This window comes from Nylanderia fulva, unplaced genomic scaffold (assembly GCF_048542155.1).
Source record: "Nylanderia fulva isolate GAGA-0341 unplaced genomic scaffold, ASM4854215v1 Scaffold25, whole genome shotgun sequence".
In the NCBI taxonomy this organism is placed as follows: Eukaryota; Metazoa; Arthropoda; class Insecta; order Hymenoptera; family Formicidae; genus Nylanderia; species Nylanderia fulva.
In genome coordinates this window covers 1,473,747-1,492,437 of record NW_028190314.1, presented here as the reverse complement: position 1 = coordinate 1,492,437, position 18,691 = coordinate 1,473,747, and the positions used below count along the sequence as shown (strand labels likewise).

Below are 18,691 nucleotides of genomic sequence, written 5' to 3'. Positions count from 1 at the left end.
AGAGAGAGAGAGAAATATCACGAATTGACCAATTAAAAATATGATTAACGATATTTAATGTTGGGTATCGAAATGTTGTGGAGCAAATAATGACATTTCTCTCTCGAATCTTTCCGAGAATAAAAATTCATCGTGCTCCTCTTGAGAAACTTGCAGTTAGGAAATCTATATATTGTAAAATATAAAGACTTTATATATTCCTAAGACAGATTATTTCGTTCAAATCAATTTAAATTTGTTCTCAATTAAAAAAGTTGATCTTTTAAAGCAATAAATGTATGATTCGTAGATTTAATTCTTAAAAGAATTCTTAATTGTTTACCTTCAGCTTCAATGAAATTGGGATGAGAAATTTTTATTCTCGGAAAGATTGGAGAAAGAGAGAGAAATATCACGAATTGACCAATTAAAAATATGATTAACGATATTTAATGTTGGGTATCGAAATGTTGTGGAGCAAATAATGACATTTCTCTCTTGAATCTTTCCGAGAATAAAAATTCATCGTGCTCCTCTTGAGAAACTTGCAGTTAGGAAATCTATATAAAATATAAAGACTTTATATATTCCTATGACAGATTATTTCGTTCAAATCAATTTGTTCTCAATTAAAAAAGTTGATCTTTTAAAGCAATAAATGTATGATTCGTAGATTTAATTCTTAAAAGAATTCTTAATTGTTTACCTTCAGCTTCAATGAAATTGGGATGATAAATTTTTATTCTCGGAATTAAAAATATGATTAACGATATTTAATGTTGAGTATCGAAATGTTGTGGAGCAAATAATGACATTTCTCTCTCGAATCTTTCCGAGAATAAAAATTCATCATCCCAATTTCGCATTGAAGCTGGAGGTAAACAATTCTATAGAGAACCTCGCGCACACATGATCTATTATATATTGACTTTGTGCCAATATAACTAAACATCACTCGGTCGTAAAGGCTTACATCATTGCAACATTGTTTGGCTGCATTGTTTACGCGTCGATCGTTTCGCGGTTATCCGCCGACGTTGTTACGTCGCGGGACGTTTATCCGAACCGCAAAGCTTCGCGGCCGCAAATATTTCAATCTGTTACATCAGTGGCCGCAAGTCGGGGAAAAGTGCTGCCGTCTAAATATTTGCCGAGCACTTGGCCGATGGTTACTCCGGGTTCCTCGTGACTATTTGTTTCTTCACGCTCGTGGGAAGCCGCGCACGCGGAACGAAGAGGCAGCATCAGCATAGAACTATCTCTCACAGATTGTGCGTATCGGCTCGGATACGCATGCGTGTGTATGATACGAGGAGCGTATACAAAAGTATCAAACGATCGGGAAAAAAAAGTATAAATCACCGTTAAAAAGGATAAATACAAGATTCTATTCCAGTAGATAAATACGGATGGCCTTTGATCCGACGCTTAATTAAATAGCATAAATCTACGTTGCAATCGTAGAAATATATATATATATATTCCAGGCGAAACTTGCCTTCTATCCGGAGATGATTTCATTTACGATCCTTGATGGCGCGGTAAAGAGAATCAACAGAAGCGCGATTGTTACAACGACTGTATATAAATATAGTCGTTCGATATGTTGTCATATCTCTTCATTGTCGCTGCTTGTAGCCTGGGATCTGGGAAAAATTCTTACACGATCCTTTCCATTCTAAGCGCAGGGTAGGCACTTTGCATACATTATATATTGCGCGCGAACGTTCTCGTCAAGAAAATTATCGCGAACAAAGCGCGCGACTGTTATTGGTCCCCGCCGGGTTATAAACATATACCCTCTCCCATATATACATTCTTCCCATTAATTAGGTTCGAAAAAGCGGAATCGTGGCGCCAGCCAGTGAATCATTCAAACTATACGTTACGCCGTTCGACTTCGCCTATTTCGATAATATGCCGCAGGCATACGGAATGAAATTATCGTCGGCGCGATATAGATGCACTTACGTAAACCGTTCGACTTGACGTGTCCGTGCATAATATAATACGCGTGCGTCGCACCTGCGTATCGATACGTATTATGTGCAATCAAAGCGCGAGTCGAGATATTATGTACATGCGTCTGACGTATGTACGAGCGCAAGGATGATGAAGCGATCAATCATGATGTCGACGGATTTTTTTTTTCAAAATTAAATTCTAATTTGGAATTTAAATTCTGCCTTTTTGCATTCAAAATTTCACACATTTCATCTTTTTTATTAAAATGACAAAAAATTACCAAAATTTTATTTATCTCGTTCGAGTTCTTTGAAAAAAAAGAGATCTTGCTTCCGGATATAATAAGGATGTTCGCTTTTTTATTTTTTACTTATAGTATTTACAATAATAAATTAGAATGTGACAAGATGTTTAAGAAGCGCCAGCTTCTGGTTCATTTTCAGCAATATCGGTAGATTCACGGTAGCTATCGAGACGTTCGATCGCGTGAATCAGACGCTTCTTTAATTTTGCGAATTCTCTGGTGGATGTCATCTTTGACAACACTGTAGGTTTCATCTCGGCTAGGTGACCGGTGCATTTTCTAGACGTAGATCGTAGAAAAGCGCTCAGACTAACGTCGGCGATCTCTTCCCAGTCCTGCAAAATCAATCAATCGTATGCTTATCGAAAATGATGGAGGGGAATGGCAATGACACGGTCAATTAAACGCGCGCGACAACGATAACAAGATCTCGCTACGATGTGATGGCGAACATTGATCAATTTAACTTTATATTTATAGCTGGACAGAAGAGAAATAAATATCTCTGCATTCGTATATTTAATTATGCAAAATATGCACTTTTATCGTAAATTGTGTATGTACATACATAGTTTAAATACATTATTGATTATATATTAATATATATTTTTTATATATTATTAAATTTGTATATATTATATTAATTATTAATTATTAATATTTTTTAAATATATTTCATAATATATATAAATTAAAAAAGATTTTATATAACATGTTTTATTTATTTCTATTGATTCTGATGTGAAATTTATATATCGCATTATGAGAAATTAATATATTTAGAAATATGATATATACCAGAATTAATAGAATGAAACATATTGCAAATTTTTTAAATAATACATGTTTTCATTAAAATTACATCTTACAAGTAGGCATATGTGTCGAATGTGAATCTTTTCCCGCTTTAAAGCGGAAAGATTGACCGATAGGATGTACTTACGAGTTCATCGCGCAGCTGTGGCTCGAATCCGATCGCAGCTTCGAGCATCGTGTACTTATCATCGTTTACATTGAGCCGCAACAGCAGGAGCAGTAACCTCACAGCACACCGCAGACCGTGGCCGGTGCGTTCTCGTTCCTGCAACAGCCCAATTATCGTGTCTCGCGTTACGTCAAACGAACATTGACAGATAGCACACATCTATGTTGATCTCTGACGGCGCGAGTTGAAATTCGAATCAGACACTGGGGTCATTTTTACGAATTTTTCGGATTTTTATTTTTTTTTTTTATAATTTATAGCGTTTTTAAAGTCTTTACCGAGATCAAAATAATTCTCGAAGAAAGAAATTTTTATTAACCTTAATATATGTATTTTTTCGGTCGAAGTAGTGATTATTCTCGCGCTCCTTCTGCTTTCTCTTCAATCTACCAGTTATTAATTTTAATTTGATTCTTGATCACATCCGCCAATTATACGCAGATTAATTATATTTCCTGAGAATTCAATTGTATAAACAGGACAAAAGGAATTCAACAATAGAGTCATAATAAGGAATTAACAATAGTAGTCAATAATCATAATTTCTTATTAGAAAAATACGTCGATTATTTTGTTTCGCGTTTTTGAATCAGCTGTTTACGATGACAGCGAAATGATTATTATTCTTGTTGTCCTTCGCTTCATTATCCATCTAAACACGGCTCGTGTCGGATTTCCTTCCCCGGGAGCGCCATAAATCTCGCAAATAATAAGCCATTCGAGCGCGACGAGAGAGGAATCGAGTGGCAATATACGGATCCAGGCGCGTTGATACAGTTTCGCGAATCGCGATCTCTACCTTCCATAGATCGACGCGCGATAAAACGTAACATACCGTATCGATCGCGATCGCGATCGATGCGGCTCTCTCGCGTATTTTATACGATCGAGATTACGGTCGCCATCGCTGCCAGCATCGAATGAATATAATAAGCCGGAGCGACTACACAGGCCAATTATCGTGCACAACTCGCGAGCAATGCCGATACATTCCTAATTCTCAGGCTACGATTTTAATTGCGGTATTAAAATGCCAAGCAATATTCGTCTCATACATCTTTCTGATAAAAATTTTATAAAATAAATGAAAATGTTTATATATTGCCTTTCTATATAATTTATTATCTTATAATATCTATATAATTACCAGTTTAAATATCGAATATCTTATATTAGCGATTATAATAGCAGAAAATTTCTATTGTGAAAATATTAGAAAAAAGTTTGAAAAAAATGTATGAGACGTTTTAATCCTTTAATAATATATTAAGAGAATTTATATTGCAACACAATAGTTATATTGACTACAGTATAAAAATCTGTTGATAAGAATCAAATTATTGTCTCAACAGTTTGACAATGAAACGGAATCAGGATCTCGTTGGACGTATCTAGGTTGAACGATGATTAAAGGCCAAGATGGATCATATAACGAGTCGGTTGTATAAGGGATAAGAAATACCGGTCAATTACCGCTCGTGCGATCGCGAGATCATCCAGAAGCGCGAAGATCGCGCGATAGGTCGATTCCAAGAGGAACGGCAGCCCGGTCGTGGCCAGAGATCGGGTGTTTCGCTCCCTCATGGCGCGCAGCAACCTCCTCTCGATGTTTCTCAACTGGGTCGATAGCAGCCCGATCTCGTTCTATACTTGCGAATAAGAAAATAACATGAGCCGAGAAGAAGAGGGGTAATTAATCGACGGCGACGGCGATGTTAATGAATCGGACGCCGTCGACGTCGTCATCGTCATGATTGCGAGAGAAGCTGATCTTAAATCTTACGGCAGCGAAGAAAGCACGAGAGCTTTCAAAGAAATAGAAATTGAGATAAATAAATAATTCTTGGAATTTGCGTATATATTCTTTTGCAAAATCTAATATTTAATATTAATGTATATTTGATTTGGCGGAAATTTTTGAATTTTATTAATGCGTTTTATGTTTGTTGTACGCGCGGTCAGAGATAAAATAGAAATTGAAATATTAATATAAAAGTGAGAAAGGGATAAAAATGTAAGAAGTAGGTGTACGACTTTGAGAAGAAAATATTATGAAAAATGTCATCTGTGAAAAATATAGAAATACGAATGCATTTCTTTAATCAAGCTCGTTTGCGTATCGAGATTAGATGCAATTTGCATTAAACTCGCATTTAAATGAATTACCGCGATTCTATCAGCCTCTTGGCGGCTGCGAAAGTGAGCCTCCATCTGAGATTGGACCAGCTGTATGTGGTTTTGCGCGATGGTGGTCGTAAAGTTTCCGGTGGCCTTGTCTTTGAGTCTATTCACCAACTGCTGAATCACCAAGGTCATCGCGAGTCCATCGTTCGATTGCACTCGATATCGGTTGCTGGTAGAACCGGAAATGATGGTCACCACGCTATTAGTTTGCACGTGTTGCAAGCCGAGCGCATTCCAATTTTGCCTCTGCGTGTCTCCTGTAAACTCTGTCCGAAGAATTATTGTTAAATTACGAATTTCCTTCGCGAGTTTATTTTTTGGAAAATCAATCGGATCAAAAAATCTCACTGTTCGGCTGCAAATGTTCAAGCAAACCTTTTAATGTTTCAAGATATGTGCATACTTGACAAGTAAATGTTAAAAAGATGCAACAGCCATTAATATTTTTTAAAATCTTTTTTTTTTTTCAAAAAAGATTTTGAATTCTAGAAAAATTTTGTAATTAAAATTATAATTGGATATTCCGGAACAATCTTTATATTTAATATTTGACATATTGACATATTGAAACTGGAGAGAGGACGTCGTTGACATTTTTATGATTGATATTTTTTTATTTCGAACAGTCGCAAAGGAGGGAAAGAATTCACTTAACAAGAATTTTACCGACTTTAAATTACGAATCTACCAGGTATGCGAGGGTTAAAGTCGAGTGGCCGATAAAAGGAAGAAAATGCGCCGTGATTGAAGAGGTTCGGCTAAGATTCCCGGGGCCTGTGCGATGTCTGATTATCGTATTAGGTGGGCTAAGGGTCCGCGCATTTAAAGTCTTCGAGCGAGAGAGAACGAGGGAGAGAGAAAAAGAGAGACTGGATTCTTTAATATCACCGTTCGCAAACGAGACATCCTAATTCTCTAGCCACAATTTCCTGGCCCGTAATTTCCGACGGAGAACAGCGGGGCGAAAGACCGAGGCAATGGAAGTAAAAAAGATTCCTGACTTTTTAGGGAATTCTTTTACGGCGATTGCGTGGGACCAACAGGGCGGTATCGCAAAAAGCGCGAAATATAAGAGTCATTCTAAAATAGATCGATCGATCTCTGTTCGATCGATGATAATCGTGAGATTTTATCTTTAAATTGCGCGTATAAAATTTTAAAAATTACTCGCGCATTTTTTATTTATATAGACCTTATTTTAATTTACATAACGTCTATACACAGTAATATTTTTTTACTTAATTGAATTTAATTAAAAGAATTTTAAATCTTGACAATCTGTCAAGTTTAAAAATCCGCGAAAAGAATTAATTTTCGCGCGTGTTTGGCTCTTACAATTAGGCCTTTTTTTTAATTATATATATATATATATATAATATTAATTAAAAGAATTTTCGGAACGTTTATTATAATTTGTATTATAACAAGAGTCACAGCAAAAAAAAGGTTCGTCAAGGAGATGACTCGAAAAAATAGTTTTATCGCAGCCCTGATCGCGTGACTGGGCGATGAGAGGGTCTGGTGGAAGAGAGATAACATTATATAAACGATAGTGCCGATGGATTTACCGGGAAACAGCTGGTTAAAAGCGACGAGGGGCTCGCTGCACTTGATGGTCGCCGTGAAGGTGGACGTGTTCTCGGGCGGGCAGGACCTCAGCATCATCTTCATGGGCAATTGGGCCGTCTTTTGAAGCACGCGCAGGCTCCCACGTTCCGCCGTCTCGTAGCTCGCTGTGATTCTCACGTCTGACGATAACGCCGGCAGATCCGCGCTTCCGTAGATCTTCGTGTGGAAAACGTGCCGGTCACCTTTGCATTTCATTCGATTAATTGGTTGGGAATAAATTTTGTTTCTTATTATCCTTTTTTAATTTTTTAAATTCAATTTTTTTCATTCCTTTTTGTTATTTTTATATTAAATAAAATTGCAAATACATTACAGTGGTTTTATTCACAAGGAGAGCAAATGTTTAAAATGCTCCCCTGACATTCCAGCGATTCTATCGTTTTGATAAAAAAAAATGAAAAATAAATAAATAAATAGAGAGGAAAATACATGTAATATGTATTATTGATAAAAAAGTGGAATTTATTATACATCGTCCTTTTTTTTACTTAATTATCTTCGATAATTTTTCAACTTTGTTCTGAAATGTCCATTTGCTTTATTCAGACTTGACACCGTCGTAAATATATAACTTTATGTGACTCGCGCTTACAAAGATTGGAAATAACGTGGCAATCTTTCTCGGCGACGAACGGCTTCGAGACGTTCACGCACACCTGAACGTCGCGTAACGTCGTGTACGTGGATAATTCCACGGTGATTCTGCACATTAAATTACGACTCTCCGCCGCGTCGTCCTTAGAGTCATCCCGGTTTCCGCGCAAGGAGGGTTCCAGATCCAGAGACACGGTCACAGATATTATCAGCTCGGCGTCCATGGTGACGTCGGTCAGTTGATTGCCTTATAATTTCAATTATGGGATAATTAACGTTTCAATAAAAGTTTCATTATAACTAAATTCAATTATAAAAGCGCGACGATTCGGAGAAATTTAATTATGGATTATTATTCCTTATGCGTCATCAATGATGATTATCATGGGTATATATTGGTTTACGTTTATCCACGCGTACCGGAAGTCTTATTTCTCTTTGCCAGCTTGCGGAGGTCCATGAGTTCATCTTCGGCGGCCACGTAATCGTAACCACGTCGATGAAGAGGAGGCGCGATAAATAAGGACGGCTCCGAGCCCAAGTAGCAAGCCTCCAGCTGGCCCTCTTCGGAGAGGACGACGATCACTCCGTCTAAGTGCTAAAAAAAGAGATCAGAAAATCCGGATTGCAGTCGCAAAGGAAGATCAACCCTAAATTGGTCAAAGAAACCGTGATTAAAAAAAGAATCGCGAGAAACCTGGAATATAGCTTGCGTGTATAATATCATAGTTATTATCTTACGGAAGAAACGTGAGAGCTAAATTAAAGACTTGTCCGTATAAAGAAAAAAAAATCGTCTGACTTTTAAAATTAAAAAATTGCAGTGAATCTCTGAATACAGCTATATGCGTCGTATTTCTATTTTAAAAAATTCAATGTTGGAATGTGTTTTTGCATATGGAATTTGAAATCTTTCTGCGCTTTTGCGAGATAAGATATAAAATTAATCGCTCGTCGCTATTTTCCGTGACTGATTTAGGCTGATTTTTTTCTAAGTCTGCGTCGGACGATTCTAGCTGTCACGACAATTTGCTGATTAACGAAGCGGAGTTCTCGGTATTAAGCTAATTAGCCAGCAATTCGCGCGTATTCAGTGTCCTCCGGAAAGACAACAATGGCAACCTTGCTGGCTGGAGTGCTAGCTCTGCGGGCAGGACGATAAGATAAAACCAGGGTGATAATTGTCGGCTTCTCGTCCTTTCCTGCACTCTTGCGATTTTTTTCTCTTACCCGGTCGGTCTTTCATCGCCTCGAAGCGTTTCTCTCGATCGTCATCTCCGCTTGCATTCCTCTCTTATCTTTATTCATTTTTTTCTTTTTCCATCTCGCGGTTTCGAATATTTCTAAATATAAACGAACAAAAGGAACAGGTCGTAAGCTAATCAGACACTATCTAAACGATCTAATTATCGTATCTCTCACGTGAATCTTTATATCCAACAAATAAAAATCGATAGTAATTTGCATTCATATATTTCTATGTGAGAAATTCCGCCGAGATGAACTATTTTTTATGATAGAGAGATAAAATAAGATTATAAATAAATTAAATAATTTTTATACATAGATAATTAAATCATTTTTTGTCGTAAAAATTCGAGGAGCGTGGATTCTTGTTTTCTCTAAAACACAGTGAGACTATGCTAAAGAAGCTTTCGATTCATTTTTTTCTTTTTCTATTTCGCGGTTTTGAATATTCCTAAATATAAATGAACAAAAAACAAAAAAAAACGAACAAAAGGGAAATAAAAGTATAAATAAATTAAATAATTTTTTGTCGTAAAAATTCGAGGAGCGTGGATTCTTTTTTTTCTCTGAAACACAGTGAGACTATGCTAAAGAAGCTTTCGGTTTCTGATGGCAAGCATGATAGATCCGAGTCTGACACAACGTTGCCGGAGAAACAACTGGCGATGTCGATAGTGTGACACGGAAGAGGAACACCGATATGGCGAAGGTCTCGCTTGTTCCTTTGTCAAATGTCATCGGCTCTGATTGCGGACTATCGTGGTTAGATATACGCGCGCCATCGAGGTTTCCTTTCTCTCTCTCTTTCCCAAGAGCAGTTGTCCCATGCATTTCTTCTTCTTATTACTTTACGACATCGTTATTCGAGGATAAAACAGCCGGTCGATAATTTTTTTTTATTCCCGTCCTATTAAATATTCTCATCTCGAGATTGATAGAACGTCCGCTTCGTCAGATACAACATTTCGTCGTTAGATTTCTTGTTTCGTGATTCCATTATTCTTATCCAGGGACGAGATGGTCAAATAAAACACATAGAACTCTCGCGCGCGATCAAAACTCTGAATGGGTTATCAATATAAATTTAGCTCTCTAGCGGAAGTTTTTCTTCTCTGAAAAAAATATGTTGACTCCGCGCATCGCAAAATAGTCGATATGTCTTATCTTTGTCTTTTTTGTATTTTTTATATTGCGTAGGAGATTGTAGTACGAAAATCGTAGTACCAGTTATATCCGTTTACTGTTTACTTAAAACGTATTATGTATGTTAGATTATATCTATGTATATTTGTGCTAATATATTTTTTCTTTTTACGCGTTGAAAAGAGATGTGTGAAAAATTCAGAATATTTAATGTAACACTAATTAGTAATCACGCACATAATAAATTAATAATATATCTAATATTAGATATCATGTTTTACACAACTTGCCATTTCAGAAAAGATAAAAATTAAGGAAAAACGTTAATCTTTTGAGCTCTTCGATGACGCGTTACGACGTAGTTTCTACGAAATAACATCACGAAACGCATCGCGTCAAGTGAGAACACGAGAGTTACGGAATTATGCAACCACTTACCTGAAAATGCGCTCGAGTTACGGCGACTGGAGTAAGAGGCAGCTGAGCTGACCACTTAAGAGTCGTACCCTCGTAAATCATCAGGGTGCTCGTGTCAGCGATTACAAGCACCATCAACTTGCCTTCCGGTTCTGTAAGCATCATGCTCAATTAGCACACTTATTTTCTATCCGTTAAAAGTAATTAGACGTGTCCCAGCATCAGCCAGAATCGTCTGCAAGCACGATTCTCTGTCCAACTTGTTCGCTTCTCTCATCTTTTTTTCTTCTGCTCAAGAAGAGGAGAAAAAAGAAAATATCCTGAAGAAATCAAAGTATCGAAGTAACGATAACAAAATAAGTTGATTCGCGTCTTTTTTCTTTTGATTTTTTTTTTTATAAAAGTCCAAGTTAATTGTCGGCTGTTACCTATTACGTAGGCTTGAAAGCAGAGAGCCTTGTACTCGAGCCTCTTCGCGTACTTCAGGGAAACGCAATTGTCCTTTAAACAGTAGAGATTCTTTTCGCCGAGCACAAGAATCGCAACCTCGAAACTGCTCAAGGTAACGGTATCGATATCGAGAACGGCTTCCCCGATATTGTAACTCCAGTCCGGCTCCAGGTTTTTCGGTCCTTCCGAACGGTCATCCTTGCTTCCGAATTCTGCCATGCTCTTATATCTGCAAAAAAAAAAAATACATATATCTCCGCGATAATCTTATTTTATTAACACAAATTTCCGCGACGCGTGACATGAAATAATTTATACACGTTAAAGATGACGAGAATGTAAAAAAATATATATGCAAATTTCGCTGCACATGAAGACAGTACATTTTGCTTCATTCTCTCTTTTTTCAATTCTGTTATTACTATTTTTTAATATTAAATATTATTTATTTATATTAATTTGTTATAATGTACATAAACGCGTGGAATCAGAATAATTATAAATTATTTTTAAAATCATGATAATGATATATGTTCCTTTTTATGCACGTCGAGTCTTTGATATATCTTTGGCTAATTAGGAATGTTTCTCGCATCTAATGACAGTGCCATATACCATATCTTTTCATTCGTCCTCTCGACTGATCGAAAGACGAGGCCGCAATCTGATACCTCGCGGCCACGTTATCTCTATATACACCGGCAGGTGTTCATTGACAGGCTACTCGGAAAAACGGGTTACGGGTGGAACAACCTGCCTGTAGCATTCGAGGTTCCACGAGGAGCTCGACGTCACGAAGACGTCGTTCCGCGAAACGTAGACAATCGGCTCCGGCAGCAGCCGATTCCCGAGAACCAGGCTGAAGGTGGGAGTCTCCTGTTCGTAAAAGAGAAGCGTACTGTCCAGGCACTGGACGCAGAGGAAGTCGCGACCTCGCACGCCACCGAACGGGCCCGTCGTCAAAGACGCCGGAAATCGCGGCAGCAAATGCTCGTAAACGGCTTCCAGATCGCAACGATCGCCTGCAAAGAGAACCTAACGATAGCAATTAAATTGACAATTTCCGAACAGCTTAAATTAAAGCTTATATCGAAAATTCTTTAATCGTAAAATTCATTTAAAAAATTCTAAATCTCCCTTTTTTCTCTCTTTCTCTCTGATCAAGTTGATACGGGTTTTCTCTACTTTCGCGATTTATTTATAATTATATAAAAATACGAATTAAAAAATATCGGATTTTTTGGAGCTTCAGATTGTTTCTTAGATTTTGATCGTCTCATAGTGTCGAGTACTATGTAAAACGACGATTCTGTTTTATTTATTGAAACGTAAAATTCTGTGTCGATCGTTCGAGAGTGAAGCGATGCAATAGCATGTCTTGTCCTACTTTCGCCAAAGATGGTTCGACCGATTAATGATGCAATAATTAATATATCACGTAGCGCATATTTTATAAAGATCTTCACAAGTTATTAAACATTGATTATATAATTTTTCCGAATTATTCTCTTTTATGTTCACTCATTCGATCAATTTGGAGATTTCTGCAACAAATTTTTGTAACGCGGAAATTTTATTTGTCCTTATACATTGTAACAATCTATTAGAGATTCCTTGATTAATCTCGCCTTTCATCAAACGATGAATTACTGGGAGGATTTATTTATTGCATAGTTTACTCATGCATTCGAGAAGAAACACATACAGTTATAATTAATTATATTTCCTCCACCATCGAAAAGTGATTATTAAAGGATTTCCTGATATTCGTCAGTTCGTTCGAACACCACAAAAGTCAGAATTTAATCCTAGATATATAAGTACAGTCGAGACAGTTATTCTCCTCATTTTTTCAACCGGTGCTATTATTTTGCACATAACTGTATCTCAGATTTCTCTGATCGCAAGGACGACACTTGTCAACGCGGACGAGAATTGCTGCGCATTTTATTTCGACATTAAATCAGGCCAATATTATGTGCGTCTGTAGACACATACGTTGTAGTTAATCGAGGAAATAAATACGCGAGATTGATGTGCGAGCTCGGACAGCGTTAGACAAGCGGCTCGAACCGGCGAACAATCGTGATTCCTGTCCGTAAATAGGTCAGGCCGCAATTCATCGTGGTCGCGTTTCAGCGTCCAGACGAGAGTGATCAGTGATTTGCGTATTACATATATCAAGACGTCAATGTTATAACGAGTGAGCGAGAAAAAAAGGTGAGAGCAGGATAAACACGGTTTCTTGACTCAAATAGCGCGTGCAAGAAAAGAGAGAAAATTAAAGGTAGAATGTGAAAAGATAAGAAATGATAAAAGAATAATCATTATTGAATATTAATTTTCTTATAAATTTATATTTTATATAAAAATTATTTTATATAAATATTCTTACTGAATAAAAATTAGAATTGGATTTTTCTCTTTATTTGAAAATTTTGTAAAAATCAAAGAAAGTATGAGAACGAAATTAAAAATATGAAAAATTTTAGTAGAGGAGATAATTTTATTTTTAAACAAAATAAACGGAAAAAATGATATCGCTCAATGGATTTTCGTTCCTCGCGAGAATCAGAAGGACGTATAAAAGAATCTCGGTGGCGCCTACGTGATGTCGCGGAGGAAATAGGCGTGACACGTTGCTTGTCTTCAACGCGATCTCGCGAAAGATGTCAATCACGGACAGGTCGCAATCATTAATAATTTACACGCACGCGAAAACAACTCGCGAGCAATTTGCGTTCTCCCTGCGAGTGCGTGCAATCGGAACGGAACGGGAATCGGCGCACGGACGGTTTTTTTTCCTTTCCTTGCGAGGAAGAGATAATCGGGGTACTCGCTTTCCGTTCCACGCCCGTCCAGAGGGCGAGGAATCGCTCGAAATATATATATATATATATATATATATACATATAATATGCGCGTTGACGTAACGGCGCTCGCGAGTTATTACGAAACGTTCGATGGTCGTGTGTTGTTGTTGCTAGCGTCTAATATCGACTGGATTTAACGAGATATTAGCTCGAGGCGCCTCTCTCGATCCCGGATCATAACGCGAGACACGCAGCCTTAAACATGGACCGATCAAACCGGTCATTTTGACCAGTAATAATTAAAATACTTTGTTATTTTAAATATAAAAAATATGTTTTTGTACGTATAATTTCATTTTAATTAATTAGCATCTATAATATGATGATTTTATTTAATATCCGCGACATGAAAATGGTGAAAGGCGAGATTTTTTACGGAGAAAACGTCGAGTTTTTTTTTAAGTGCGCGCGCAGAATATGCAAAATTATCACAATATAAAATATGATTAGATATTTTTTCATAAGATGTAGTATAAAAATTATTTTTTAGGTTACAACAGATTATTACATATTTTGCAATACATCGCTATAATATTGTTTATTATAGACACGATTTGTGTAAGTTCGTAATTATCAACGCATTATCACGATCCATATTTCTTTGTGGTTGTTATATAATTTCCCGCGTCGCGTGTGAAACTGCGTAAATCGTTACTATTAATCAGTAAAAATTTCTTACATGTGGCGTTACGAGATGAAATTTTTGTCCGACTCTTTTTTTCTAGATCGTTTAGAGACATTTTTACGTCAAATCGGATTGTAAAAAATTAAAAAAATCTTTCAGTGTTCCGTAAATAAACGTAAAGAAAAGAGAAAAAAAACAGACGTGTAATAGAGTTTTCAATCGAATCATTCGTGATTCGTAAATGAGCGCGAGACTGCGCAACGCGTTTTTCTTCGCACTTTGATACGCGATATCAAATGGACGGAATAAACATGTAGGGTTCGTACTACTTCATATTTAGTATTAAATACGATTGTTTGATCATCAGTTTCCTTCGCGCGGTTCACATTTGAAGCTTATATACAATATTATAATGAACGGTTACATTCAGCGTTATTTATCGAAAGTCAATATGGATCAGAAAGATCAATCGATCGATGTAACATAAAAATATTCTAATTGCGGTTAAAAATTATATAATTTCTGCAACAGAATAGAACAATTAAATTAAACAAGATGAGTTTCACGTTAAAGTAGGTATGCTACATATTTGAGATATATCTTAAACTCTACAAATTTAAAATTAATCTTTCGTCTATCGGAACAGACGATCTTTTTACAGAATATTGAAAACGAACATGCAATATTCATAGTATAGATTTAATATCGCGTAACATATATCGACACGATGATTGATATTACCATCTGTTTAAACAATCTTTTTTCTTCATCATTCTATAAATTTGACAGCAGGCAATGATATAGTCTCTCGATGATCGTTTCTTATTAATTCTTATATCATCGTCGCGCACGTAACACGTGTTGCAAAAGAATACGATACGCTATCACTTTGCGATATCGGTTTTACGACTTGTGTGACGACATACTCCGTCGGACGAAAATCGTTCTGTCGTAATAGGCATCGACGCATCGCGAGATATTGCTGCGCCCGCGACGTTTCTATATATCTAGATCTTTCGCCGAGAATTATTCACGCGCGCGAATAATTTAGCGCTCTCGTGATGCGTAACGTTGCGCGGCTCGTTAGCAACGTGCAACGCTCGCGGTCATTTTGCATGGATTCAAGACCGGCTCTTGCGGAAGATATTTGCCTCGGGTCCTGCGAATTCTTCGAAAGATCCAACGAAAAATAATCTCACGCATTCTCTCCTTATAGACAAATCATCTTATACTTTAAATTTATAATCGTAGTCATAATAACGAGATAACGATGAGAAAAATAATGACAGCAGTGATGTATAAATAAATATAATATACTAATGGGATTCATAAAACTTGATGTTAATATAATAAACTATATAATAATAAAAAATAATCTCACGCATTCTCTTCTTAGATAAATCTTATACTTAAATCTTATATCTAAAATTTATAATAGTAGTCATAATAACGAGATAACGATGATGAAAATAATGACAGCAGTGATATGTTAATAAATATAATATACTAATGGGATTCACAAAACGTGATGTTAATAATAAATTAATAATAATTAATAATGATGAATTAAATTGATTGTAATAATTTATATTTAATAATAATTCATAATAACAATAATATTAGTAATAATGATAATAAAAATAAGATACTAAGATACTAAGTCGCTTCATATCATAAAATGAAAAAAATGTGTAACTATTCACATGTCTATATTTCATGTACGTAGGCATGTATTTAATCTTTGTGCACATGCAGACTTTGATAAATTCTAATTGATAGACTATTCTTAGATCAGACACCGTGAGAATTTCAATGTTCTCGAGCGAAAACCTCACTTGATTACTTGATCTTGTTAATCTTTCCGTCTCTTTCAAGAATTATCTTTCCATACAATTAATGATTGTCGTTCAAATTAATAGTTCGGCACGTATTGTGATTTTAGAATCCAAATAAAAATTTTGGCGAGTATAGATTTTCAGAAATGATATTCTTTTCTGTTTTCATTAACTATAATTTGTGTTTAATGTATTTTAAGTTAAAGCCAATAAAAGAACGATAAATCTGTAAAATTATAGTCAGAAAGATGGAAAACTTGACAATTTGTAAAAAAAGGAATGTTTTAAAATGCATTTTAATTAGTTGCTTTGAAGCTTATAATAATGATATAATGTTGCATTACAAACCATGCTCGACGGAACCTTGGTTCAAAACAATGCTGTAAATGATGAGTTTTGTTGATGTCAAAATCGCGAGTCGAGTATCTTGTGAACCTCTGAAACAGATCGATATCGATAAAAACATGGTATTTGAAGGATTTACAAAGTAGATTATAAAGTAGATTAGCTAAAGATAAAACATATTCGTGACGTGCTATATTTAAATCCAGACACAATAAGTATAATTAACGAAAAATATTTATAGATATATAAATGTATAGAATAAATATTCAAATATTTCAATAATTGATTTTCTGTCGGGTGGGAACACAAGATTACTATAAGATAAATCATAGACTAAAAATATAGAAATTTTACACATTATCTTATTTATATGAAATAATTAAAAATTTAAAAAACAAATTAATTTCTTCATATATTTTTATATTTTTAACATCTATGTAATATTCTATATTGATGATACGTAAAAGATCAAATCACGTATCTTTTAATACGATAATTATTCATTTATTTATTGCATTTATTACACATTTCTTCACTATTTATCAATTTTTGTTTTCAATATTTTGTTTGAAATATTTAGATTTAGATGAAGATTAAGCAATTACTCTTTGCATCGATTGATTTTAATCTCGAAATAATTTCTCTTTCACAAATCTTCGTTACGAAATGGAATGAAAAACGCGCAATTCTTCACGACACGTCAATAATTTAATTCTCTCACGCGATTCCACTTACGAGACGAATTTTCCCGTCTTCATATCGACGATGCAGTCGCCGATTTGCGACTCGATGATCAGGTCCGTGGATTTGTAGCCACTCGGCAATTTCGTCTCCTCTATCCATTGCGATGACGGGCTGTATATCCGTAGAAATCCGCTGTGGCTGCCAACGATGACAATGTCTTTCAGGTCGGCTCCGAAAAATGGCGCGACGAGCAGGTTGCGACCGTCGAAGGACTCGTTCACTCCGCACTGCGTTCTCCACCATTCTTTCGTCTTAAATAATGACATTTCCCAGGGTCGAGTTCAAGATTTCGGCATCGCGGCTCACGAAAGTGCATTTATTTACGACTGACCGGGGCTTTGTCTTACGCCGGTTAGAGCGGGTTGCTATGACGTCGCGCCGTCACAACATAGTCGTCGATTATATAGGCAGAGTTTATCGAGGCTAAAGCTAATCAAAGATACATAAGAAAATTACGGTGCAACTCCGCATTATCGCATTAAATATTAAAGGTACATTTTTCTGAGATAATATTTGAGTATTAGGTACCGTATTAGCGATGGGAGATAATTTTGAGTATTAGGTACCGTATTAGCGATGGGATTTACTGTACAGGTGCTCGATACTTTGTCGAATAGCTTACAGATGTTTCACAGAATTACTATTTGCTTAATAATTGTGCCGTAATTTTAAAAAATTTGGAATATTTGTGGTCTACAATTTTTAATAGCTCCAGAGATAGGGAATACTTATTTTATTTTGTCTTTTGTATTGCAGAGATCACTAATTGTAAGTAGAGTTAGATTTATATAAAATTTCTATAAATTTATATATATATATATATATATATATATGTTTATATAAACATTATTACTAAACTAATTTTTTGGAGAGGGAAATAATTTTATATGGACACATATTCTATTTTTTTAAATAGATTATACTTTTATTATATAGTTACACATTGTTATTATAATGTATAATAACAAACTGTATAAAATAAAAATAAAAATTTTGACATAATGAGAAAAACCTTTTTGTTTGTTAAATGATATAATATCAGTACACAGAATGTAAACAGATTCGCATTTTCGTACGTGATCGTATTTTTCATGTCGCATAAATTAATGTGTGATTTTGTCAGCAGATGATCGTCATGGTAGAATTGTGTATATAGTAGATATATAATTTAGTATATAATACAAATAACAGCAGAGTCGGAATGACAGATATTTATTTGTTTTGTACTAAATTTGTAATAATTATAGATTACTTATTATATGCAGTATATGATTAAAATTGTATATATATATATTATTGTATATTTTAACATAATTTTAAATATATAAATAAATTTAATATAAATAAACAAATAAAGTACAATAACGCATT

The 18,691-nt window shown here is 35.4% G+C and overlaps 1 protein-coding gene across 1 annotated transcript; it reads right to left on the bottom strand.

The window, feature by feature from the left end:
* Window positions 1–2,299: 2,299 nt before the first annotated feature.
* On the bottom strand, window positions 2,300–17,657 carry LOC114941121 (Bardet-Biedl syndrome 9). The gene is made up of 12 exons (XM_029316008.2): window positions 17,312–17,657; window positions 16,580–16,668; window positions 11,656–11,920; window positions 10,877–11,127; window positions 10,470–10,600; window positions 8,061–8,238; window positions 7,639–7,887; window positions 6,986–7,228; window positions 5,400–5,683; window positions 4,707–4,877; window positions 3,192–3,329; window positions 2,300–2,583 (listed from the first exon to the last, which is right to left on the bottom strand). The coding sequence occupies exons 1-12, from the start codon at window positions 17,584–17,586 to the stop codon at window positions 2,356–2,358; spliced, it is 2,502 nt and encodes an 833-aa protein (XP_029171841.2). The 5' UTR covers window positions 17,587–17,657; the 3' UTR covers window positions 2,300–2,355.
* Between the last annotated feature and the right edge of the window lie 1,034 nt (window positions 17,658–18,691).

What these genes read in the sequence shown, in the direction of transcription:
- LOC114941121 (XM_029316008.2), bottom strand. Translation starts at nt 17,586, where the DNA reads ATGTCATTATTTAAGACGAAAGAATGGTGGAGAACGCAGTGCGGAGTG. An exon ending in AAAGAGAAATAAGACTTCCG is followed by an intron (nt 7,888 to 8,060) that starts GTACGCGTGGAT and finishes TGAAATTATAAG; the next exon opens with GCAATCAACTGACCGACGTC. An exon ending in ATCTCGCGATCGCACGAGCG is followed by an intron (nt 3,330 to 4,706) that starts GTAATTGACCGG and finishes GGGCTGTTGCAG; the next exon opens with GAACGAGAACGCACCGGCCA.